Here is a 26,309-nt window from a genome sequence, read left to right on the forward strand (position 1 = left end):
AAATATCTTACATGTTAGTAGAGACACTGAAGATATAAAAAGATCCAAATCCAACATTTATAGATGGAAACTATAATGTCTGAGGTGAAAAGTACACTGGATGGGATTAAAGGCAGATTAGACATTACAGGAAAAATAATTAGTGAACTTGAAGATAGCAATCAATAGAAAATAACCATAATGAAACATGAAAGAAGAAAAATTAAGAAAAAAATGAAAAGAGCATTAATGAGCTGTGAAATAGCTAGAATTGGCCTAATATATATGTAATTGAAGTTGGTGAAAGGGAGAGGAGTGGTAGACAAAATAATTGAAGAGACAGTGGTTGACAATTTTCCAAAGTTGGTTAAAACTATAAACCCACAGATCTAAGAAGTTCAGTAAAACCCAAGCACAAGAAACATGAAGAGAACTTCACCAAGGCTTAACACAAGTAACAGGAAAATCTTAAGAAATTATAGGGGAAAAATGACACATTATGGACAGAAGAAAGAAGATGTTTTCTTATGTGAAAAAAAAAAAATCCAGGCTATAAAACAGTGGAGGAATATCTTTAAACAAACAAACAAACAAACAAGTCAACTTGTAAATCTTTACCCTAAGAAAATAGTTTCAAAAATGAAGGTGAAATGCAGACACACATAAGTTGAAAATTTTTTCATCACCATTCACTAAAAGAAATTTTAAAAGAAATCCTTCAAACAGAAAGAAAATGAAACCAGAGGAAAACTGGATCTATGCACAGGAATGGAGAAAACAGAAACAGAAGCTATAAGAGTAAATATACTTTATTTCTCTATTTTAGATCATATCTAATATTTTCACTATTTAAATCTTTACAATTTGTTTAAAAAGTAACAATGTGATTTAGGAGTTGTAACATAAGTAGAAATAAAATCTGTGACCACAATAGCATAAAGGGCCAAAGAGGAGTAAAGGAAGTACATGTTGGGAAGGTTTTATATACTATACATGATGTGTAGTATATTATCACTTGAAAGTAGACAGGGATGAATTTCAAATACTTATTTTAAACCCTAAAGCAACCATTAAAATAATAATAATTATAACTAATAAGCCAAAAAGAGGATGTAAAATAACATAAAATACCAATAATTAACAATTTTCAAGTAATTCAAAGGCATTAATCATTTCCAGAAAATGGAAAGAAAAGGAACAAAAAGGAAACAGAAGAATAGTAATATGTATATTTAAACCCATCAATATCAATAATCATATTAAATGTAAATGGATTAAAAACCCCCATGAAAAGGCAATAATTATCAGATTGGATTTAAAATCAAGTCTCAACTCTGTCCTGCCTACAAGAAACATACTACAAAGATAGAGACATACATAGAGTACAGTTTAATAGGATGAGAAAAGATATAACATGCTAACACTAGTGAAAATAAAGTCCCAGTGGCTAATATAAAAAAAATAAATATCAGAACAGAGAATAATACCAAGAATAAAAAGGGTCATTTTATAATAAGGAAAGGATTATTTCATCAAGAAGGCATGACAGTCCTAAACATTAAGCAAAAACTGATAGATTCGTATGGAGAAACGCACAGATCCACAATGATAGAGATTTCAACATCTTTTTCTCAATAATGAATGAAAGAGTAGACAGAAAATTAATAATAGCAAAGATGACTCAAACAATACTGACAATCGACTTGACCTAATTGACGTTTATAAAGCACTCCACCAAACAGCATTAGACTACACATTCTTTTTGAGTGAATGTGTAGCACTTATCAAGATAGGCTGTATTCTGGGTCAAACTATTTGTTCATCAGCAGATTAATGCTAAACAAAGTGTGCAAAAAACCCAATAACATTAGGAGTGGAAAAGGTGATGAGCTAAAATAAAACATAAATAAAGAAATAAAAGAGCAAAAGCGTCCAGTTATCATAACAAACATCCTGTATTGTAAAAGATTTGAAATATGTGTTGATTCAAACATAATGTTTTCTGAATTTTATTTTCTCGAAGTAGGGGATAAATAATGCCATATTTTAGAGAGGAGAATTTAAGCTATACGAGTTAGCCAACTATTACTTAGAGAATTTAGATTTGAAATTTTTTCTTTGTAATACATAGCACTTTCTCTAAAAGTCAATTTTCCAATACCATACACTTTACAAGGTTAAAGTGCAATATTATTTTAGTAATTGTTTAACTGGCACTGTCTATGCACATTTGCACTTTATTTATATTATTTGGCTGTACAACTTTGCTAAATTGCCTAGTTAAGGGAGATTTCCCTAGTTAAGGGAGACAGTGTTCTGGAAAAATGAGCCATAGCAACTTAATTCAAAGTTTTCTATCCCAAAGTTTTATCCCAAAGTTTGTGTAAATCCAGAAATAATTTTTGTCAAATGCTTTTATGGAAGGAAACTCTTAGGAAAAAATATTCTAAAAATTAATTTAAATGGAAATGCTGAGAGCTTTTAAATATTTTATCTGATTTAATTCTTACAATTTTGTGAGATAGGCATTATTATCTCAGTTTTACAGTTGAGTAAGTCCAAGCTCATATGATTTAATAACCCTACTGGAAATCACACAATTACATAGCAGCAGATAGAGAGCTTCTAAATCAAATCCAATAATTTTCCACTAACCTCATACTTAAAGTTAACACAAGACAAAAATTACCTAGATTCACACCCAAAAATAACCACTTTCAACATTTAATACATCCAAGTTCTAGGCAACCATTGTCTGGGAAAAAGAGTGATCTATTTAGACTACATAAAAGTTTACTCTTGATATTTATAAGTATTCTTCCACAAGTTATCATTATTTCCTCTCTCCATCTTTCTCTACCCTCCATACATACACAAATATCCTACTAGTAAGATGAAATAATACTGTATATGATGTTTTTCATTCATTACTAGGTATTGGCACCTCTTTCTATGTGAATAATTAACATAATTTTTAGTGGTTGTTTAAAATTCCACTTTAAGGGCATAATCTACTTAACAATCTTTACTTTAGAGGCATTTCGTAGTGTTTCTGTATTTTAAAATGTGATATGATAATAATACTTGTCCTTGCCTCTCTGTGAACTTTCCAAACATCTCATTAATATAAATTCCTAGAGTTATAATTGCTGGATATTTACATAATTTTTGAGACCTATTATCAAACTTTCCTCTATGTGAATAATTAAATTATAATTTTTAGTGGTTGTTTAGAATTCCACTTTAAGGGAATAATGTACTTAACCAATCTCTACTTTGGAGACATAAGATAAGGAGATGCCATTTCTTATTCACCAGTTGTCAAAATGCATTACTGATAATATCAATTGTTGACAAGAGTATAAAGGAAATATTTACAATCATATTCTGTTAGAGGGACTCAAAATCAAGTACATTCTTCTAGAGGGAAGTTGATTTCTAGTTTCCTAGTGTTCTGGTCAGAAAAGCTGCATGGTATGAGTTTGATATTTTTGAATTTGTTGAGATTTGTTTTATGGCCCAATATGTGATATATTCTGAAATACGTTCCAAGTGCACTCGAAAAGAATGTATATTCCGTTGTTTTGGGATAGACTGTTCTCAATATGTCTGTTAAGTCCATTCGGTTCAGTGTGTCATTCAAAGCCACTCTTTCTTTTTTTGATTTTCTGTTTGGATGATCTCTCCATCAATGTAAGTGGGGTTTTAAAGTCACCTACTATTATATTACTATTGATTATTTCTTTCATGTTTGTTAATAACTGTTTTTGGTATTTGGATTCTTTCATGCTGAGTACATAAATATTTACTGTTCTTATATCCTCTTGTTCAAGTGTCCCCTTTATTATAATATAGTGTCCTTCTTTGTATCTTGTTACAGTTTTTGTTTCAAAGTCTGTTTTGTCCTATATAAGCCTTGCTACCCTGACTTTCTTCTGGCACCCATTTACATGACGAATGTTTTTCCATACTCTCAATTTAATTCTGCAGATGTCTTTTGGCCTGAAATGAGTCTCATAGGCAGCACATAGATGGGTCTTTTTTTCTCTATTCTGTTGCCCCATGTCTTTTAATTGGAACATTTAGTCCATTTACATTAAAAGTAATTATTGTAGATATTTATTTATTGCCATTTTGTTACTTATTTTTGTAGTTGTTTTTATAGATTTTATTTGATCCTTTTTTCTCATGCTCTCTTTCATGGTTTGTTGGCTTTCTTTAGTGACATATTTGGATCCCTTTCTTTTCATTCTTTGCATGTCTGTTACTGGTTTTGATTTGTGTGTTTATCATTAGGTTTGTATGTAAAATCTTCTACATATAGCAGTCTATATTAAGTTGATATTGCCCAAGTTTAAACCTGTTCTTAAAAAAAAAAGAAAAAAAAAAGCATTCTTTACCCCCTCTCCCTGCCAAGTTTTAGGTATATGGTGTCATATTGTACATCTTTTTATTTTATGATTTTTACAGAAATATTTATTTTTACTGCTTTTGGGATTTTTACTCTTCATACCCTGACTCACAGTTTTCTTTTTTCCCCAAAGATTCCCCTTTAATATTTCTTGTAGGGCTGGTTTAGTGGTCATAAGCTCCTTTAGTTTTTGCTTGTCTGAAAAACTCTTTATCTTTCCTATTCTGAATGATAAGTTTGCTGGATAGAATATTTTTCGCTGCAGATTTTTCTCATTCAGCACTTTGAATATATCATGCCACTCCCTTTTGCCCTGCAAAGTCTCTGCTGAAAAATCTGCTGATAGCCTTACGGGATTTCCCTTGTGTGTAACTGTCTTCTTTTCTCTTGCTGCTTTTAATTTTTTGTTTTTCTGTATTGCTGCCTATTGCCATCTTAATTACTCTGTGTCTTGGTGTGGACCTCCTTGGAATGAATTTAGGAGGTGATCGCTGTGCTTCCTGGATCTGGATATCTGTTTGTTTTGTTTTGTTTTGTTTTCCCTAGGTAAGGGAAGTTTTCAGCTATTGTTTCTTGAAATAAATTTTCTATCCCCTTATCTTGCTCTTCTTCTGAGATCCCTATAAATATGGATGTTATTACACTTGATGGAGTCACTGAGTTTCCTAAGACTATTCTCAATTTGCATAATTTTCTTTCCTTTCCTTTGCTCAGCTTGGTTACTTTCTATTATTCTATCTTACAGGTCATTAATTTGTTCCTCTGCTTCATCTAGCCTGTTTATTCCATCAAGTGTATTTTTAGTTTCATCTATCATTTTCTTCATCTCTGATTAGTTCCTTTTTGCTTCTGTGTTAAGAGTCTCACTGACATCCTCCATCCACTCTTAGTGTCTTTATGATCATTACTTTAAGTTCTCTATCAGGCATATTGCTTATATCCATTTCAATTTGGTCTCTTGCTGTGGTTTGATCCTGTTTTTCTATCTGGGAGATGTTTCTGTGTCTCCTCATTTTGTCTGACTTTCTGTATCTTTTTCTCTGTGTTAGGAAAGTCAGTTATTTCTCTTGCTCTTAATGATAATAGTCTTATAAAGAAGAGGCCCTGTAGTGCCCTGCAATGCAGTGTCCCCTGTTCTCCAGGGCCTGGAATTTCAGGGAATGTCTCCTATGTGGGTTGCATGTGCTCTGCTCTTGAGTATTGGCCTCTTTTTCCTTCAATCCAGTTGTCTGCAGAGTATCTCTTTGCTTATTGTGGGTGGCAAGGTGTGTGGTGATATGCTTGTGAAATGAGACCTGCCCCTACCACTACCATAACTGCGGTCCCACAAAACACACAGGTCAGGAGATGTGGTGTTGGCAGGGTTTGCTCTGGTCTTCTGCAGGAGGGGCCCACAACACTGGGATTCCAGTGCAGGTGACTGAGCAGGCAGATCCCCTGAAGCACAAAGGGGCAGGGCTTGGTGTAAACAGGTTACACCAAGGTAGGTAACAAGTGTCACTATGTTCTTGGTTCCCACAGATAAGCCATTGTTTATGCTGGGGTGTGGGGGAGTGAAATGGCATCTGCCAGCTTTTTTGTTCCTTGAGTTGTCTCCCCATGATCTCTGTGTCCCTGTGCTATGCTCAGAGATGAGCAAATCACTCTCCCTCCCATCTGCCCCTAGTGTTTTTCAAACTGCTGGTTCTATAGCTGTATCTGCAGGGGGTGTTTGTCATGTTGTCTCTGTAAGGGCAGAGATTCTGCTTCTTAATGCCATTCAGGCTCTCAAGGGCAGAGTCTGCCTAGTTTTAAAATTTTAAGCTTTAAGTCCTGCTGGTTTTAAGAACTCACAAAATTTGGCCCTTTCACTTTCAAAGACAAATTCTGTGGAGATTCATCTTCCCTGTTTGGGGGCTACCCAGTGTGAAAGTCTTTTTCTGCCCTACTTGGTGCCACAGGCTCCCTCCCCACCAAGGACAGCCATAGTCCATTTTGCTCCCAGACCACACCTTTGCCTTTCCTACCTTCTTCTATGTGGCCTCTTCCCTGCCTTTATTTGTAGAGTCAGTTCTGTCAGTATTCAGGTGATTTCCTGTGTTATTTATGCTGATATGTGTGCTATCCAGTTGTATCCACAGAACAAGGTGAGCTTGGGGTCCTCCTACTCCACCGTCTTCCCAGCCAACCTCACCATTATTAATATATTTTACTCTTTATTATAAATTTGAAATCATTTGGTTAAGTTCCTTAAGCATTTCATCAGTTGGATTATAATTATATTGGCTTTACAGATTAATCAAGTGAAAATAGCAAATAGAGACTATTGAGTCTTTCCACAGAAAAACAAGATTTGAATCTTTATTTTCTCAAGTCTTCATTTATGTCCTTCAGTAGAGCTTTGTTGTATTCATCATTCAACAATGTGTCAGGAGCTCAGTAAACCTCTTTCTTTCTGACTGAGGTTAAGAAGGTCATGTTACTAAGTCCTAATGAATACCACCTCTAGCCCTTGTTCTAAAAATCCCCACCCATGGTCATCTTATCTTAGTTTCTCTATCTCCTTGTTTGGCTGGAAAGTACTACAAGGTCTTAGAGGGAGGAAGACCCAAAAGATGGGAGGATTACACTTAAAGGCTACCCACAAGCAGGAATACCTACATTGGACTTTTTGTAACTCAGTGAAGTAGGTTTCATCATTTTAGGCCACTGAGATTTTTGTTTTGTTTTGTTTTGTTTTGTTTTGTTTTGTTTTGTTGTGTGTGTGTGTGTGTGTGATAGAAAACAGTGTTTCTCTAATACAAATTCAGAAGTCGGTTCTAGAGTAGGGTGATACCATAACAACAGTAAAAACTAAAAATGTGTTGATGACTTAGTGACTGGGAAGCAGAGAAAAGTTATAGCACATGGAAAGACTGAGCAACACTGAGGTGCTGTGAAAAAACATTTAATGTCGATTGTGGTAATTCGGAAGGCAAACTTAATACCTACTGAGGCTGTGGCCCTGGGGAACAGCTTGTAAGGGCACAGAATAATAATTTTTGTGGCTATTCTTGGCCTTCAGCAAGGTGTTCTAAGAAAGAGGTGAGATCAGGCACGAATTAGCTCATTTCTCAGCAGAGAAAAATGGCAATGGAGAAATTTCAGTGATCAAAATTCATACAGGTTTGTAAAATGCAACTGCTTCTTGATACCAAATACTAATAAATATGCTTGAGAAAGTTCTTAGATACAAAGGCCTAGTGAAACATCTCAGTGAAACAATCTGATGGAGCCCTGTAGCCTAGATCAAATTGCATATATGACTCTCCCAGTGGGTTTTCAGATAGCGTTAGAGTAGCCACAGTTGTGTTAACATACACATACACACATGCACATGCACAAGGAAAGGACAAGAAAGCAAGGGAATACATCAGGCTAGAGAAGTAGCAGTAGGAGAGATCTTTAGCTGTGGTTATTAGCTAACTAGAAAGAAATTGCCCAGAAGGAAACATATAAGTCCACAATATTTGGGATCATACTGGTAATAAAACCATGAGGTAAGACTACAAAAGTCTTAGCCTGTTAATTCCTTCTGCAAACACATGTATCCTTAAAGTGGAAAACCAAGAAGCAAATTGTGAAAGCTGTGCAGCTCCCAGAGAAGCTGCATTCCCAAGTCTGATGTTGTACATCCAACATCTCATGTAGGATAACAAACACGTAGGAAAATCCTCAACGGTGGGCCCAGGACCCCTGGAGGAGAGTATGGGATGGAGGTTCCTCCAGAGAGCAGGATCACGTCCTAAACAAGGAATCTCTGCCACTACCATGACAGAGGGCTCTCACGATGACTTCTTGGCAAGGACTGCTGTATCTCTATTTTCACTTTCCTCAATGGACATATTTATTGTGGCTAGCTTGTCCTGATCCACCATCATACATAAGTGTACCAAGGAGCAGGTAAGCTCCCCTTTGAGTTAATATGTGCCACATTGTTCAAATATCCTCAGCTATGAGCTTTATACCATGCTTGGGTGGGACATTGGGTTGTGTCTACGGAGACCATAACCTATGGGTGAAAAGAAGAGAGAAGGAGAGATTTGGCAATGAAACGTGTGGATTTTAGCAAAGACTAGTTAGCAAAGACTAGACTCTTACAAAACCCATTTTCTCATGTTTCTGAGCCGAAAGTTAGACTACATTTGTCAACCTCTTTGTAGCTAGAAGTGCTGTTTTACTGAGTTTTAGCCAATGGAATGTATGGGGGAACAAAGTATGTTATTCCTGGTATGGTCCCTGGAAACCTTGAATATGCCATCATTTATTCTTTCTCTCTCCTGCCCATCAGCTGACTTAACGGAGAGAATTCCTAGGTCCTGGAAAAGGGTAGCGTCACAGTGTAGAGGGAGCTGATTCCCAGAATGATCAAGTAGAAGGCAGGGATATATGCTTTGGACTTTGATCAGAAGAAACAAAATCTTAATGGGTTTCACACAAGAAAAGTTGAATCGGGGTTTTGATTATTATAGCACCAAGTGTTTTTTGCAACTGATGCAATTTTTGTTAAAATTTTCCCTCTCATTTTTGCGTGTTTTGGAATGGTTCAAGGATCCAGTATGAACAAAGTTCATAAAATTCGTCAATGGCATTGTATCACTTAGGTTAACTTAGGCTTCGTTAAAAAAGAAATCAAATGCATTGTTAGCACAGAGTTATGTTAAATCAAATATAGTGCACAATGAACTATATGTTGGTCATAATTTCCAAAAGACATTTTAAATGACATAAAAGAGTAGCAGTGTTACAAATAGAAATACTGAAATTTCTGCCATGAGCAATAGTTTATACTAGGAAGAAAAATAAGTATGTGATCTGCTCTTACTTTTGCATGATAACAGAGAGGTGATTGATATTAGGTTATTCATTTATGGATAGCTCATGTGTGTTTTATTCCTTGCCCTGTCAGACTGAGAAGACCTACCAATTTTATTAGGGCTGCTGATGTACTCGGTACTTAGAGTTTTATTACCTGGTGGAGAAGCTACAAAATATTGGCAGTCTTTAATAACGAGCACTTTATGTTTCCTTGTGTCAGCAAATTTCTTAGATTAATACCCTATGTTTGACTGATGGAATTGTACTGAGCTGTTTTTTTTTTTTAAGGTTCTAATTTCTCTAAACCCTTGTAAAGAAAAGCTAGCAGGAGGCCTAACATGTATATGTAGTCATGTGTGTGTGTGTGTGTGTATGCCTAGGAAAAGAGAGTATGTATTTCTGAGGCTTATATTAAATATTTGGCTATGATTACAAGTAATCAACATGCTGTTGTCCATGTTATTATGTTTATAAAATATTTTTGAAAAAACAAAACGACAAGATTTAGAAAGGAAACACAAACCTTAATGTTCTGGTGTTGGGAGATATAAAGATGCTTGTTCTTTGTTTTGTAACTTATTAAAGCTAGTTCAATGTCAGTGTTGGACAAGTACCCTGAATTTTTAAAATTTTGAAATGAGAATTTAAAAAATTTATTGAAGCAAATATTTGATCTTTTGTTTTGTTGTAAAACCTAATATATGTCAGTTTTTGCAAGCAATCTAAAAGAATAGAAAATATATTTTTCCCCTCTTTTGATCGTTGGATGAACAAGAGATAACTTCATAACTTTTAAAAGCTTAGGACAATTTTCAGAATAATTGATCTTTGAGCTTTGCTATAATGATTCTTGTAATATTTCTATCAGACAGTTGTTAGTTCCCCTAGCACTAGGTAACGAAGTCTTGATGAAATATCTAATTTTTTAAATTTAATTGTGTAGCATAATTATGGATACATCTAATATGTGAACAAGTTTATTTTTATAGGAGACTAGAAACTCACCTTTTGAAGGGAAAAATCAATGAAAATCACCATAAAAATCCATAATCATGTTGATTTTCAAGATACAAGCTTCACTAAGCCTGTTTTTCTTTATAGAGATAAAAAGGAATGCCTACTGTCTCAAATTTTTCTTAGTTACGTTACAGGATGAGCTCTCTTACACCAAATTATGTTTAACTCTTTGAGGATTAAATAGGTTCATTTCAAATCATATGAATATCATACATTAATTTACATAAAGGACTGTAATTATTTTTCAACATGTCCTTAGATATTAATTGAGACTGTTCTCATAAGTCTCTTGGACTTCCTTCAAGAGGAAATAACTTCCTGTGAATTTGCACTAATTATTTCCTATAGACACGGTGAGATGACTATACCAGAATGATTGGCCAGAGAGAGTTAATGTTCATTTAGATGCTCTTAAAAGTATCAAAGGAAGAGCTTGATTGTAATTTCGCATGATTTGAATCATGGCCTCCAAACCTATATTTCTGTCTGCATGTGGAGGAAAAAAGTTTACCATAACATTAGCCTTTAACATTGATTGTCTACCATTTCCCAATAATAATATATTAATATTAGAACCATATCTCATGTAGTAGGCAATTCTTCTGTTTTATCTGCTTAGAGATTATGCTTTTGTGTGATTTTTTAAAGTAGCAAAATATACATAAATGATCTTTAGGTGATTTTGATGTAACGTGATTGAAAAAAATCTTTCTTTCCTTTGTATAACGTTAGCATGAACTAAATGTTCCTGAGTTGGCAATGATGTGTTACCACAGGGACTGGGATTAAAAACGTGTGTGTCATTAAACTGAATAATTCAGACGTGCACACTCCTAGACTTTCAGGCTCTTGTATAGTTCCCCCTGTTCCAGTCCAGTTTTAAATATCCTTATGGAGTGTTCTATTGTTTTATAACAAGCGAAATAATTTTCTCTTATATATATATATATATTTTTTACTTAGTCATTCCATACATAGTTAATTCTTTTAATCTTTCCTCATAAATCAATCTTCCTGGCTCATTAATCATCTGTACTGCCCTTTTTAAGTCCTACCATATATTTCTCTTTCCTCAATACCTTGTAAACCTGATTTTCCCTCTGCATGAAATTTATTATACATTCTTAAGTAGGCTGAAGATATAAATTGCTTTTTGGAAGAATGGCACTTTAACATTAAAATGTCTCTAAGAGTAGTCTTATCTAGATCTGTGTTGATCCTGCCATGTATCAAAAGACAACTTAAAGCCACAAGAGATCTGAAAAAGTCTTTTAAATTACTTTGCACTTTTAAAATACTGAGTTGCGTTTGATTAGATAGCTCTAATAAAATGACAAGACTGACCACTTACAAAACCTTAGGCCTGTATTACTGTGTATTGTCCAGACAGTTTTCCTGAGGAGAAACATACACATTTAAAGATGTAGCTGAATTTTTTATTAGTGTAAATGGACATATTTCTAACTAGCTTTTTTCTTGTAGAATGTATCATAGTGAGGTAGAATTCGCATGTTGCTTTCAATCTGTATATATATGATCCTTACAATTTCACACACTTTAAGATATGTTTTATAGTGAATGTGAGATTTATAGGGGAAACAATCATTATTCTATAGGTACTTTGATTGTATATGTGTACTTGCAAGGAAAGAAAACCAAACTGAAAACATTTCCTCTTTTTCTCCTGCTCTCTCGTTTGCTTTGTGCTTATGTTAACGTCCCTATTTCTGTAGGTCATGTCCCAGGTTTAAGATCTTACCATCACCTTTGACCTGTCCCTCTTTTCTTCCCTACCTTACATATAAATTTTCAAATATGTCAGACCAATGTCTTCTAATATCTACTCTTATCCTTACTTTAAACACACATTATCCATTGCTTGATCCTTCCATAATAATCTCCAGGAGAGCAGAGATCTTACCTGTCCAGGCAGTTAGTGCCTGGAATCTAGAACAACAAATGCTCCATAAATATGTATTTAAGGAATTAATGAATGTCAGTTGTATTTGTCTTCCCTTTCCTTCAGACTTGTTCCCCCCCCCCCCCCCCGGTGCTTTTTACCTCTACTTAAATTATTTAAGTTAATAGCATCCTTCTGATTTAAATTTTACTATCCAGTACTCTGCTCTAGAAGGAAGATGAAGGAGTGCAGGGTGTAATATGCAATTTGAAGCAAGGGCAGTAATGGCAAGCTTGGAAAGAAGATGAGTCATGAGCGAGCATGGAAAGCAGGGTGTGTTTTACAGGTTAAGAGCATAGATGCGGTGCTAGGAGCATATGGAAGTTCTCTATGACATTTCTGTTTTTCAGTGAAGGGGAGAAAGATGATCAGCTGTGAATGAGGATGAGAAGAGATGCTGGAGGTTCGAAGAGAGAATAAACGATGTGAAATAGCTGTGTATGTGCGTGGGGGAAAAGAATAGGGAAGTGTAATAAAATACCATCTTTTAGGAGCATAGGTGTTAGCACAGAGTTAGTGGAGAGCTTATTTAGGCAGCATTAAGTTTTTGCAAAGTACCAAAAAATGAGAGTGTTAAGGGAATTGAGGGGAGTCCCAGGGACAGGTCGTCATCCTTATTGACCATGAAGTACAGAAAGAGGGAATAAAGGAAAAGGAGGTGGGCCAGTGTTACAGTGAAGGGTTTTAGGGTTAGGGCTTCGCAGGGATTGGGCTAGGAAGAGAAGAGGGGGTCACCTCTGAACAGGATACTCGAGGTGGACATTGTGAAGGGGCTGTAATTTTTTGTAGTTTGTGCTTTTACTTATCTTTCTTAAGAAATCTCCCCCATCCCCAAATCATAAAAGAAATATTTTCTGTATTTTCACTACAGTTCGCATGGTTTTGCCTTTAATATTTGTCCTTACATCACATGGAATTGAATTTGTGTACAGTGTGAGTTGGACCTCCAGTTTCACGTTCTCCACGAATGCTGTTGTCTTGGCACCATTATTGAACGTACAGTCTTTCCCCATCCATCAGCAGTGTCTCCTCTACTCTATTACCAGATTAATGAACGCCTTAATTCAACAAATGTTTATCGAACCCCTACTCTGTGCCAGGCACTATTAACCTAATAAAGAACAAAACAAACTCTCTTATAGAGTTTATAATCTAGGTTGAGTAGGAAGGCGATAAACAATAAATGTTACAAATGCATATCGTAGTATGTTAGAAGGGGATGGACACTAAGGGAAAAAAAGAAAAAGCAGAGTTTGGTAAGGAGGCTGGGGGCCCCAAGGCGGTAAGAGTGTTAATATGAAATGTGATGGTCATGGTAAGTCTCCTTGACGAGATTGGGGCAGGCACTTAAAAGAGGTAAGGGGATTCAGCAAACAAACATATAAAGGGAGAACACTCCAGGCAGAGGGAAAAACCAGAGCAAATTCCCAAAGTTAAGAATATAACTGGTATGTTCAGAGAGCAGCAGAGAAGCCAGTGTATTGGAGCAGCGTCAACTATGAGAGTCCTAGGAGAGGGAACCAGAGAAGAAATGGGAGGGGAGGGCAGGATGTGTAAGGCTTTATAGGCCATTATATGGATCCCGTTTTTAGGACAGTTTTTGGTTGTTGTTGTTATTGTTTTTCATTTAAACATTTCATCCATTTGGAAATAATTCTGTTGTAAAGTGAGAAGAATTGATCCGATATTTTTTTCTGTGTGTATACCTAGTTGTTCCAATAGCAACTAATGAGTAGTCCATGCTTCTTCCCCCATTGATTTGAGGTCTACTTAGTGATATAGTGAATGTACATAATTACTTAGATCTGTTGCCAGATTACTATTCTATTCTTGTAACTGCACACACGGATTCTTTTTCAAAGATTTCCTACATAATCTTGTTGGTTGATTATAACATATAAACTTTGGAGTCATCTTGCCTATTTATAATAAGAGACACTGGCTGTCTTTTTATTGGGACTGTGTTAAGTTTATAAACTGACTTAGTAAAATTGACGCTTTCATGATGTGCAATGATTTGTAATCTTTCTATCACAGAAAATTGTTTTCTAATTTTGCAAGTCTTCTTTGTATCTTTTAGTCACATTTTAAAAGTGTCTTCATATAGGGGCACCTGGGTGGCTCAGTCAGTTGAACATCTGACTTTTAATTTTGTCTCAGGTCATGATCCCAGCCAGGGTTGTGGGATCGAACCCCACATTGGGCTCTGTGCTAAGCATGGAGCCTCCTCTCTCTCTCTCTCTCTCTCTCTCTCTCTCTCTCTCTCCCTCTCTCTCTCTTTCTGTCTCCCTCCCACCTGCTCCTCTGCCCTGCTTGTGTGCTCTCTCTAAGGAAAAAAATAAGTGTCTTCATATAGATCTTACACATCTCCTATAAATTGTTTCCATGTATTTAATCTTTTGATATTATAACTGAAGTCCCTAAGATTATATCTTCTAATCGGTTGTCATTTTTATGTAAAAAGATTATATATTTGAGCATGCTAATTTTACATGTGAATACTTTACTGGCTTAACTTCAGCTAGCATTCACAGATGAAGATCGTGGCTCAGGAAAAATGCACTTTATTTATTAAAAAATGAAACTATGAGGCAAATAAAAGTAAAAAAAAACATTTTCCATCTGAGTAGTGATGAAGCATTACTGACTTTTCTTGGGATAGAAGACTTAACTATGCCTTTGCTCCTCTTCTCTTTTCACATCCTTTTTTTTTAAGTTTATTTATTTTGAGAGATAGATTGAGAGATAGTGGAGGAGGGGCAGAGAAACAGAGAGAGAATCCCAAGCAGGCTCTGCACTGTCAGCACAGAACCTGACATGGGGCTCGAACCCAAGAACAGTGAGATCATGACCTGAGTTGAGACCAAGAGTCGGTCGCCCAACCGACAGCCACCCAGGCGCCCTGTCTCCTTTTACATTCTTAACATTTCTTTCCTGGTTGAATGAACCACGATGAAAAAAAAAAAAAAAAAAAAACAAAAAAAAAAAAACAAAGAAAACAGACTGATCAGACCCTAATCTTGTATTTATTTGTTATCTTCCAGTTAAGTTGGAATATGTGTACTTTGTATATGTGGTAACATACATGTTTTTGCACATTTCTTTCTTCCTTTATCTCACCAGTAGAGTTTATCATTTATAATCAGTGTATTTTATATCTCTGCTGTAAATTGTATGAACTTTCAAAGTACTTTATTTTAGAGGGGGCCAGTGGACTGATTTATACTTACCAACATAAATATCTTTTATTGTAGACATTTCCAAAAATATTTTTCTATCAAATAACAAGTTTTTTTTTTTTCTGGAGAATATCAGTTTGGATCATTAGACACAAGGATTTTCAAATTTTCCATTAAAATATTCATGATATGTAAGATGTGAACGGTCATGGTTTCTTCACATATACAAAAATAACATTTTTACTCCAATTATTCAGTAAGAAAGATCTCTTTTGCAACACACAGAAGATATATGTTTAGATATAAACTACTGACCATGCTTTCAACATTAGAGACGTAGGAGGAATAGAATATATTTTAAACTCTTACCTATTTATATTCTCCTTTCACATTTAGCTCACTTATTTCTTTGGCCTTCGTGTTAGGTGTGACAGTGTATTAGCCAAGCTGTCTCCGTGATTCAGGCATTTTATCAGTTCTACAAGACAGATGCTAAACAGCATAGTCTAAATTGAAATCTCTGATGACTCTCTGGAGACAAGTTGATGGCAAGAATCCCACTCGAGCACTTAAATAGGTGGCCTTTACCCATATTTAACTGCAAGACCGTGAGCACAGCTTTGGAGTAAACTTTTTTGGCCTTCGACTGTCAAGATTTTGTATCTTTCTCATCATTTGATTCTTGCATCTCATCTTGTTAGGAAAGGCTATCAATCTGCTTTCTCCCCCACAACAGAGAATTTAAAGAACCACTGATGCCTATTACTGTAAACAAAACAATTTAAGAGAAATTGTGTAGCCCAGTATTGCTTTCAGAACTACTTCAGACCACAGAGACAACATTTTGAAATAATGTCTTAGTGCCAAGTGTGTTCCAGTTTAGTTATAAATTTAAAATGACATAACCATAATATTCTCAGCAATCTTTGGGACTTCCTTATTTCCTAAAGTTGTTGCAGAAGCATTTTTAAATCAAGTTACTGGATCCTAGCCTGGAAGAAGTCTAGAATCTACGAAACTGAGGTCATTATAAAGGCGATAGAGCTAAGAAAAATAATCCCCGAAATGTAAACAAGGATGTATTTCCATAGCCCCTGTGGATCTCAACAGGGAGTTTATGTGCCTTTTAAGATTCCGCTTACTCTACAGTGGGGTGAATTTTCTGATGATATTGTTTGTCCTCAGTATTTGCTGAATTAATAAATACACACGTTAGGTTATAAAGGTGTAGAAAGGATCTTAGAGGTCAGTGTCATTTTGTAATTTGACCCCTGAGAAAGCTGAGGCTCCAAATGGTTCAGTCACTTTCCCGTGATGGATGGTAGGTCATCTGTTCCACACTTAAGCTTTCTTCTGTATTGTGTCTGTCTTCATGATCCTTCTGCGAACAAAGCAGGGCATAACTAATTGTCGAGAAGAGTTAAATCTAGTGCCGAAGTCTTCTAGATTGTTTTAATTGAAAGATTTGCCACTTTATTCCGTGTTACTGTCTTCACTAACACTGTATCCCTCTCATTCTACCTATCTGAAAAACTACATTATAAGTTGTTTTTGTTTTTTTCCCCTTTTGGATAATCATCATATGACAATGCTAATTTAATTATAACTTACCATATGCACGATACTAATTTTAGCTTTTATTTATGCTAATCATATTGAAACTAGTCTCTATAAGCATTTTAGATTAATATAAGTTATTTCATTATGTCACACAGCCTTAGATCTTAAGCAAAATTTTCTAATTTATATAAGTGAATTTCAAAATAGAAAATGTGGATTTTAATGTGAGAAGTTTTACATAAAAAGAAAATATGCATTGGTCTTATCAGTAGTGAATTTTTGGTTGCAAAATTGTGGTAATATTGATGATTACTTAAATCTAAGAACTTTATATAAAATACAGGTGATTAATTTTGATTTAATCCTTAATAACTGCAAAGGTTATAAATATACAAGTCTATGCTATAGCAACCATATTTTTCTGATAATTTTTTTCTAATTGAAACTATACAGAATCCAGGTTTATAGGAAATTAAAATATATTTCTGCCTGGTTCCACTGAAAAGTATGGGCACATTGTAAGACTAAATAACATTTTTAATTGAAAAGGAACAATGTCTCAAAACTGAAATGTTTTATCGTCGGAGTGCACAGAATTCTATATATCTTTCTTTGGCATTTCTGTGGCATATCACATTCTTATTTCTATAGAAAAGTCTGGAAGGTATTCTCATCTCTTTTCCTAAATGATATATATCGTGAGGATAATATATTTGACTTACCTCTTTGTCCCCAATAATACCAAGCCTAGTGACTTGGAAATATTATGTATTCAGTACATTTTTCAATGAATTAATGACAGGGGTAGGAACTTTTTTAGAGACAGTTTCTTCACTCTATTTCTAAGAAATATTTTAGTGTATGTGACCATAGGTCCTTGAATTCAGATTTATGAGCTCCTAACACTGAAAAACCTGTACATCACAAGTTTCTCTAGCCATCTTAGAGTAAGTACATTAGTTATAAACATATATTTTATTCTAAAATCTATTCCAGTTCTGCAAGTGATTAGTTTACGACTTCCAGTATTATAGCCCATTAATATTTTTTTTCTTTCTCCATTTCCAATCACTATTAACTTTGCCCTTCCTTAACAATTATACTTCACTAGAAACTCGCATTTTGACAATTCATGGGGCAGGAGGTCTCCCTCAAAGTCTACATCTGGTTTTACTTTCATATTGTTCATTTATCCCCCAATGTACTATATACAGTCTGGTTTCTATCCTGTCATGCCAGTATAGCTTTTTAATTTTCAGAGAACTTTCAAACCTCTTCATAATGGACCCACTTGTATCACTAAAAAATGTGTTCCTCTCATTCATGGATTTCTGTGATAACAACCCTTCCCCATATTCTTGCTACCATTGTATTCTTCCTAGTCTCCATTATTATTATTATTATTATTATTATTATTAAGTCTCCAGGAAATATTTCAGGTTCTCAGCCTTTTTCTCACTGTATACTTACTTTCCCTTTGGGAAAATTTACCAATTTCCGATAGATTTAACCCACCACTTGACTACACGCAATCTTTATCAATAGCCTGATCTCCCTGATAATCTCCATACAGATTGTGCTAGTGATCTAGGGTCACAGTCAGTTTATCCCTCCAGCATTTCAGGTCTGATGTGAAGGAGAACTTGATCCCACTCACAGGTAGGAATATACTTTGTCAAGAATGGTGTCTTAGAATTAGTGAGGTTTGTGTTGAGTCATAAGGTGATTCATGGTTATTCAGGAGAAAAAGAAGGGAGAGCAAAAAAGGAATGAAGGGCTAAGAGACAATAACATGTTAGTGGAACAGGAAAATCATGAAGACTGAAGAGAGCAGGCCATATTTGAGAATGGAGAAATCCCCCATAACTGGAGGAGTCTATGGAGGAGGGACCAGAGACATCACCAGTCATTCATTTCGAATGTATATGCAGCATGTCAATGGGAGATCATCTGTGGATTTTAAGTAGAGTAAGGATATGATTATAATTAGTCGATATTCATTGTGCACAACATTCACAGTGTCCTGACAGAGGAATGATATGAAGGAGCTGAAAGCTGGAGATAAAAAGAACAATTAAAGAAAAGACCAAGAAACTTTTCTACCAAAAAGAAAATTAAACTTTTAAATGCTTAATAAGTAAAAATGGAAAACAAAGGTGGTGAGGAGATATTTACAGTAAATGCAACCAATAGTTATATACTATGGCATTTTGTTCTAGCAGCCCAGCTAGACTAAGACAGAAGACCTGTTCTCCTTTAATCAACAACACTTTTATCAAGAATCATAAAATAAAAAGTTTGATTTTATTATCTCATATGAGCGACTCTCAGGGCATAATATAAAATGGGGAAAATGTGATATGCTTGAGATGTTTGTAATAATGTGATTACAAATGCAAAAAACATCAGAAAGAATATAAATTTCAAATATAATTGCAAATAGTTGGTGGAATATTGCTTAGCTACAAAAAAACAAAATTCTGTTATCCATAGCAGCATCAAGACATACTATACTAGGTGAAAAAAAGTACACTAAATGGGAAGGACATAAAAATGAAAAATTATGTGGCGCCTGGGCAGCTCAGTTGGTTAAGATCTGACTTAGGCTCAGGTCATCCTGAGCCCCTCGTCAGGCTCTGTGCTGACAGCTCAAAGCCTGGAGCCTGCTTGGGATTCTGTGTCTCCCTCTCTCTCTGCCCCTCCCCTGCTCTCACGCTCTCTCTCTCAAAACCAAGTAAACATTAAAAAAAATTTAATGAAAAATTATGATACTTGTACATACATTCTAGAAGCAAAAGCACAAAATTAGTAATAGGTGGTAGACTTCTAAGTGATTTAATAAGATTTCCCTCCATCCCGTAATTTATTTTTTCTGTAACTTAACCAATTGGTTATTTGCATCTTTGCAGTCAGAAGCCTCTCTCATCTCTGCCCTCTGGATCTTCTCATTCAATGAGTCATGTGCCCTAGGTAACTCCCCTTTAGGTTTTTGCCCAAACCCAACATTCTGGTATCGTGACTGAGGACAAGGTCTGTAGAAGCAAAAGCAGTGGGGGTCCCTTTCCTAATACTTACTAACTCTGTGATTTCTGCCAGGATCTTGAAGCTATTGAAGCTTAGATTTTCTTGTCTGTAATATCATTTCATGTGGGTTTTGTCAAAAGCTGAAACCAAAAATGCTTATAAAACAATGAATATAATATTTTGGGGTTTTGTTTTTGTTATCGATGGCGTCCTAATTTAAGGCCTTTGCCACCTCATGCCTGGACTACGTCTTGACCACACATTCTCCTGACTCCAGGCCATCCTGTTAGATCTCAGTAGAATGAGCTTCCTGAATTAGGTTGCCCACATCACTTGGATGTCTTCCCTGCCATTCACTATTACCCGTAGGGCCTGATTGTGAAGGACTCCACAGTATGTCTGTCTACGTTGAACATTTGTTGAAATATATGTATTTGACTATATAAGGCACTTGTTATCTTTTACAGCTGTTACTAACAAAAACATCACTATCATAATGTTTTGTTATATTATTATATTGATATATTATTAAAGTTTCTCATGAAATCTTTACCCAATAATACAAGCTCACCTTTGTTAATGATGAGGTATCCCATCGAGTACTACAATCAGATTTGATCATTGTAATACTTTTGCAAACATTTCCTCGGTCATTTGGTAACCTTAGGTAGTGACAAATTTCTGATGGGTTAGAATAATTATGTCTGGCATGTGGGGCAGACACTGAATTATAGTGCTACTTACTCAGAAATCTAGGCTAATGGCAACAGATTTGCCAGTCGTGGGGTTAATATGCAAGTGCCTGAGTAGCTCAGAGATAGTATAACTCTTGCCTAACTACAGTGGCCAAGTTTCAGGTTAAAGCTGATGAAAATAGGAAATTAATGTCTTTGTATCATATTGTCTCAATGTTAGTAAGCTGGCTAATCAGACCAATTAGAATAACAAAATATAGATTTCTCAGCTTCCATTTATGCTAAAAAATAAACTATTGAAAAGGAAACTTTCAAACTATATCATGAAGAATTTTAGAGTGGCTTAAAATTCTTTCCTACTAATTATTATTAGTTTCTGTGACCATATGACAGAGCCTATGATCTAAGTCCTAAATCCATCCCAGCACATTCAATGAGTGTAGGCATCTAAAGTACCCTGTCATTTATAGCCACTTCAAAGTGCATTCAGAAACTTGGTTCTCAAGTGCATTAGATTTTATTAAAAGCATTCTGCTGTGACACCCATTCTTTCTAATTGGTTTATGGACAGCCCCCACCATTCAGACAAATCCTAATTGCATTTTCCCACAAGTGTACTTTGATTTATTGTTCCTTATTCTATATTATTTGTAATGAATCAGAGTAAAATTCCTAAGACATTAAACAAAATTTACAGTAGTTCTTCTATAAAGTGGGATGTACATAAGGATTCTTAATAGATTTTTTGCTTATTTTTAAATTTATTTAGTCCATCTACATTCATCTGTGTGATTTCCAGTAGCAATATCTTTATTACCTTTCCTGAGATTATTACTTACTTGACTTTTCGTGTTTAGGGTTTTAGAATTACTTAGAATGTTGGAATGGATTATGTATAGAGCATTAAAAATATATCCTTCTGTTAGGTTTAAGTAGGTATATATGTATTTGGAACAGAAAAAATATTATCTAGGGACAGTGACAGGGCATCTGCATAAAATTAGGTAATGCCCATGTTGTGCTAACAGGTTTAACTGAAAATATTCTAGTCAGTTTTAGAATTACAACTTTTGAGATTCCAAGAGTTAATTTGGAATGGATCTATACCAGAATCCAAAAAATATAATGTTTTAAAATAAATAAGTGGCACAAATATAAAAACAGAGGATAATAATATTCAAGAAAGAACTTTCTCACTGTTGAGTTATTACATAATAGCAAACTAAGTAAAGAGTCTCCATGGAATTATAGGCATGGGATCATTTCTGTAGGGAGTCCATGAAAATTGATGTGAAGAAAGACAAATAGAACTTGTTTATAACCATTTGTAAAGCCTTCTAGGCTTCTTAGAAATATGTCAGTTCTTTTAAAAGTTTGGATGATTTTTGAATGTTGAATTCAGAATCAGAAACAATGGAGTATATTTAGAATAAGAGGCAAAAGGAAAAAGAGAAATCAATTTTAAGACAAAAAGGAAGGAGAGAAAGATAATCTCTAGCAAAATTTAGCTGAACTGAGCAAATGCGAGTCTTGCTTTCCACAGCATAAATAATAACATCTAGAAAAATTGGAAAAGGTGGTTAGCAGATGATGAGCAGACAAAAGATCTAAATATCCGTTGCAGCTGAATGTTTTAAATGAGGAACTGAGCCTTTCATCTCTACTGGAACAGTAAAGAGGCCTTCAACACCCACGGCGTCGGTGGAGACCAAGTGGGGGCAACTTGGACTTTCACCCTAACCAGCAGTAATAAGATGGCACCCCTTTCTGCTGGGGCTGTCAGAGAATGCCTCCTAGTGGGACAGGAATCTCATCACTGCCCAGTAGTAATGAGGCCACCCCTTCTATGGCACCGAACGGGGAGCAGTAATGGGGCACTCCTACCCCTCCCTATCGGGTACTGATAGTGGTACTGATGTCAGGTACTCCCTAGTGGTCCCGAAGCCACCACCTTCACCCCATGTCAATGAGAAAGTCCCTCTCCGGAGTGAGTGGAGGCCAGGTGGGAACCAGGATTTCTACCCCAACCTGACAGTGATTAGGTAGTACCCTTCCCCACCTCTGTGCCAGAGATATGTTGGAAAACACCAGCTAAATCAGAAAGTTGAAGGTCTGGAGTCTCACAATACACCAAAGGGCAGGTTTCAATAGAAAATAAATCATCACAGTGAGAATCAAGAAGATCAAAAAGCAAATGAAAAAAGACAATCAATAGATGTCACCCTTACCCTCTAGACCCTGCCAACCACCAATCTATTCTCTATTTCTTTTTTTTTTAATTTTTTAATGTTTTTATTTATTTTTGAGACAAAGAGAGACAGAGCATGAGCAGGGGATGGGCAGAGAGAGAGGGAGACACAGAATCCGAAACAGGCTCCAGGCTCTGAGCCATCAGCACAGAGCCCGACGCGGGGCTGGAACCCACAGGCCGTGAAATCATGACCTGAGCTGAAGTCAGATGCTCAACCGACTGAGCCACCCAGACGCCCCAGTCTATTCTGTATTTCTATGAGTTCAGTTCTTTTAGATGCCACATGTAAGTGAGATCACACAATAATAGTCTTTTTGTCTGACTTATTCACTTATTCACTTAGCATAATGCCCTCAAGGTTTAATCCATGTTGTCACAAATGGCAAGATTTCCTTCTTTCATTATGGCTGAATTTTCATATATATACATATACATATACATATACATGGTTGAATATTCAAATATATATATTTGTATATTTTTACATATGTATTTTTCTTTATATATTTAAATTTTAATTTAAAAAAACACAAAAAATGAGGTATTGTTGACTAGCAATCAGTACTGTGCAATAATACAATGCACACAAACATGAACACACATGTGCACTATTGCACTATAACTTTCTATAAATATGCATGATGCTGGTTTAATTTGGCTAAGTTTTCTTTCTTTGGATTATATATACCACTTTTTAAGAGGTGTTAAAATGGTGACATGATGACAGATGGTAATTTTTTTTTGTGGTATGTAACTTGTTGACAAAATAAAAAGCTGTCAATTCTTTGTCAATTTCCAAAAAAATGTGGTTCAAAATTGACCACTCCATGAACTAAAGTCCAGGAATGGCATCCCTACAGTTTCTGTTATACTAATGTAGCGTAGAATGTATATGTAACATCCAACTCAGAGCTCTGCACAAAGCTGTCATCATATACGTATGGTTACTTAACAATTAGGTACATTTGTCTGAAAATGGTGGCCAATAATTCTAATACCAGAACAAATTTTACATCTTTTATTAGTGAAAGGCAATCTTGCTTCCCCATAGTTACTTATGTAATTGTATGCTGGGAATAAATAGCTAGGTAGTGAAGAAAATTCTAAACTCTAATAAACTGTAATAAATGCCTTTGTGTTACCTCACTCTTCAACCCCATTTCAGCATTTAATCATGTTAATATTTTAATATCCTATTCAGTTTCTAGCATTAGTGTTTCTATGTGCATTAAAAAAATGTATTTGTCATTATTTAGTATATTTACTATATTAGATATATTTTTATATATTTCTTTGTTAAAATTAAAGTTTTTTACATGAATATTAAAAATTAACATTATATCAAGTAAGTTATATTACATAAATTATTTGCTATTTTGTTCATAGTAAGAATTAACAAATTAATCATGTTTTTATTAAATTAATAAATAGGGACACCAGAGGTGGGTTAGTCAGTTAAGCATCTGACTCTTGGTCTCGGTTAGGTCATGATCTCATGGTCATGGGATTTAGCCCCCTGTCAGAGTCTGCACTGACAGTGCAGAGCCTGCTTGGGATTCTCTCTCTCCCTCTTTCTCTGCCCCTCCTCTGGTCATGCTATATCTCTCTCAAAATAAATAAATAGATTAAAAAATAATAAATAAACTAAACATAAACTTTCAGAGAAAGATAATCATTGGTCTGTAATTTTCTAACTAGTTCACTAATTGCTTTCAATTTTGTAACGTAATGAATTAGTTCATAAGTAAATAATACAGATTTAAAAAATATTCTCAATGTGAATAACTCAATATGAAATGTTTCTTCTTTGAGAAAAATCTCAGTTTTGGGGATGAAAGATTCACATGTAATCTAATGTTACTTCCTCACAAATTCATAATATCAAATGTATGCTATCTATCTATATATCTACTTATCTATATGTCTACATATATATCTATCTACATATATATATCTACATATCTACTCTGTGTAGAAATATATCTATATCTATATATATCTACACATATATAGATATAGATACAGATATAGATATAGATATAGATATATATCTACACAGAGTAGACGACCAGTTTTTGTTATAATTTTCTTACTTATTATAATTTAATTTCATATAACATTTTCATAGTTTGTTGTTAACATGAGAACATATTTTACCATTTTATGTGCATAGAAAGATTTAAAGGACATATTTTAAAATGATTCAGTATTCCATAAAGTATAGTTTATAGTTCCATAAACTATATATATAGTTGAACATTCAAATATATATATTTTTGTATATTTATACATATGTATTTTTCTTTATGTATTTAAATTTTAATTTAGAGATTAGAATTAGCAACTATTAGAAATCTTAAAAGTTTTAACATTCCAAGTGGAACTTAGATGCCTCCATTAATTTTTTTTTTCTTAAACAAAAGTTTAGGCTTTTTTTCCCTTATAATGTAATAAGTGACTTTTTCTAGGAATGCTTTCTAAAGAAACTCAAAATAAAGTAAATTCTTAATAATGATTATAAAATAATTCTCCTCTGTAAGTTTTTGTATTAGTGAAGCTGCTGTTTTCCATCGTTAGACATTTAGGTCTTTATCTTCCAGAATATTTCATATGAACTAAAACTGAAGTAAAGCCTTTTTCGCTGTGCATTTTTTAGTATTTTTTAAAACCTGATTCCTATTTTTTTCCTTTCCTTTGAAGGTGAGAGGCCCGCCAGTTGCAGGAGCATTTAAAGAAAGACCAACGAAGCCCACAGCATTTCGAAAATTTTATGAGCGAGGAGATTTCCCAATTGCCCTTGAGCATGATTCGAAAGGAAACAAAATCGCGTGGAAGGTAAGTCAGGGCACAGCTGGGGGAACCAGCCGTGTACCGCTGGAGCGACATCTCCCAACACCGAATGAAGTTGGCTAACCAAATAAACTGGGGTGATTTCTCAGAGAATGGAAGGTGGTGGGTAAGCTCTTAGAGAAGGCCCCCCTTGTGTCAGCTGTCCACCTTGACTAACAATTAAATTATAGCCTGCAAAACAGAAAATGACAGAGTTGCTTTGCCTTAGAGAATCGTCCGCTGCCCAATTCATCTCTATTTTTATGAGAACCTGGCAGCCCGGCCTGTTTCAGGCAGTCCATCAAATGATGGAACTGGTGGCTGAATACGGAGAGCAACAGCCATTTATCTCCTCCAAATTTCACCTTCCTGCAGGACACTTCCAAATGGAAGCTTTAATTACCTAAATGGATAGGTCAAGATTGTCTGCTCCCTGGAAATGCAGAGCAGAATACAAAAGAAGGTTGGTTCTCATTGCCGCACTCTCTCCCTGTCTGCAGCACGTGTCAGTGGCGGTGGCTGTCATACGTGCCCGGTTAGAGGCTGACCTCCGCGCCGAAACCATTAC

General features: G+C 35.1%; 1 protein-coding gene across 2 annotated transcripts in view; it reads left to right on the plus strand.

Annotated features, from left to right (window-relative positions):
• The window catches only part of PACRG (parkin coregulated), a 510,987-nt gene that overhangs the window by 46,234 nt on the left and 438,444 nt on the right, over positions 1–26,309 (plus strand). For both annotated transcript variants that reach the window (XM_049653163.1, XM_049653162.1), the window contains exon 2: positions 25,613–25,747. In XM_049653163.1, coding sequence (XP_049509120.1) covers positions 25,613–25,747 — 135 coding nt within the window. The remainder of the gene's footprint in view (positions 1–25,612; positions 25,748–26,309) is intronic.

Source organism: Panthera uncia (genome assembly GCF_023721935.1).
Source record: "Panthera uncia isolate 11264 chromosome B2 unlocalized genomic scaffold, Puncia_PCG_1.0 HiC_scaffold_24, whole genome shotgun sequence".
NCBI classification, from domain to species: Eukaryota; Metazoa; Chordata; class Mammalia; order Carnivora; family Felidae; genus Panthera; species Panthera uncia.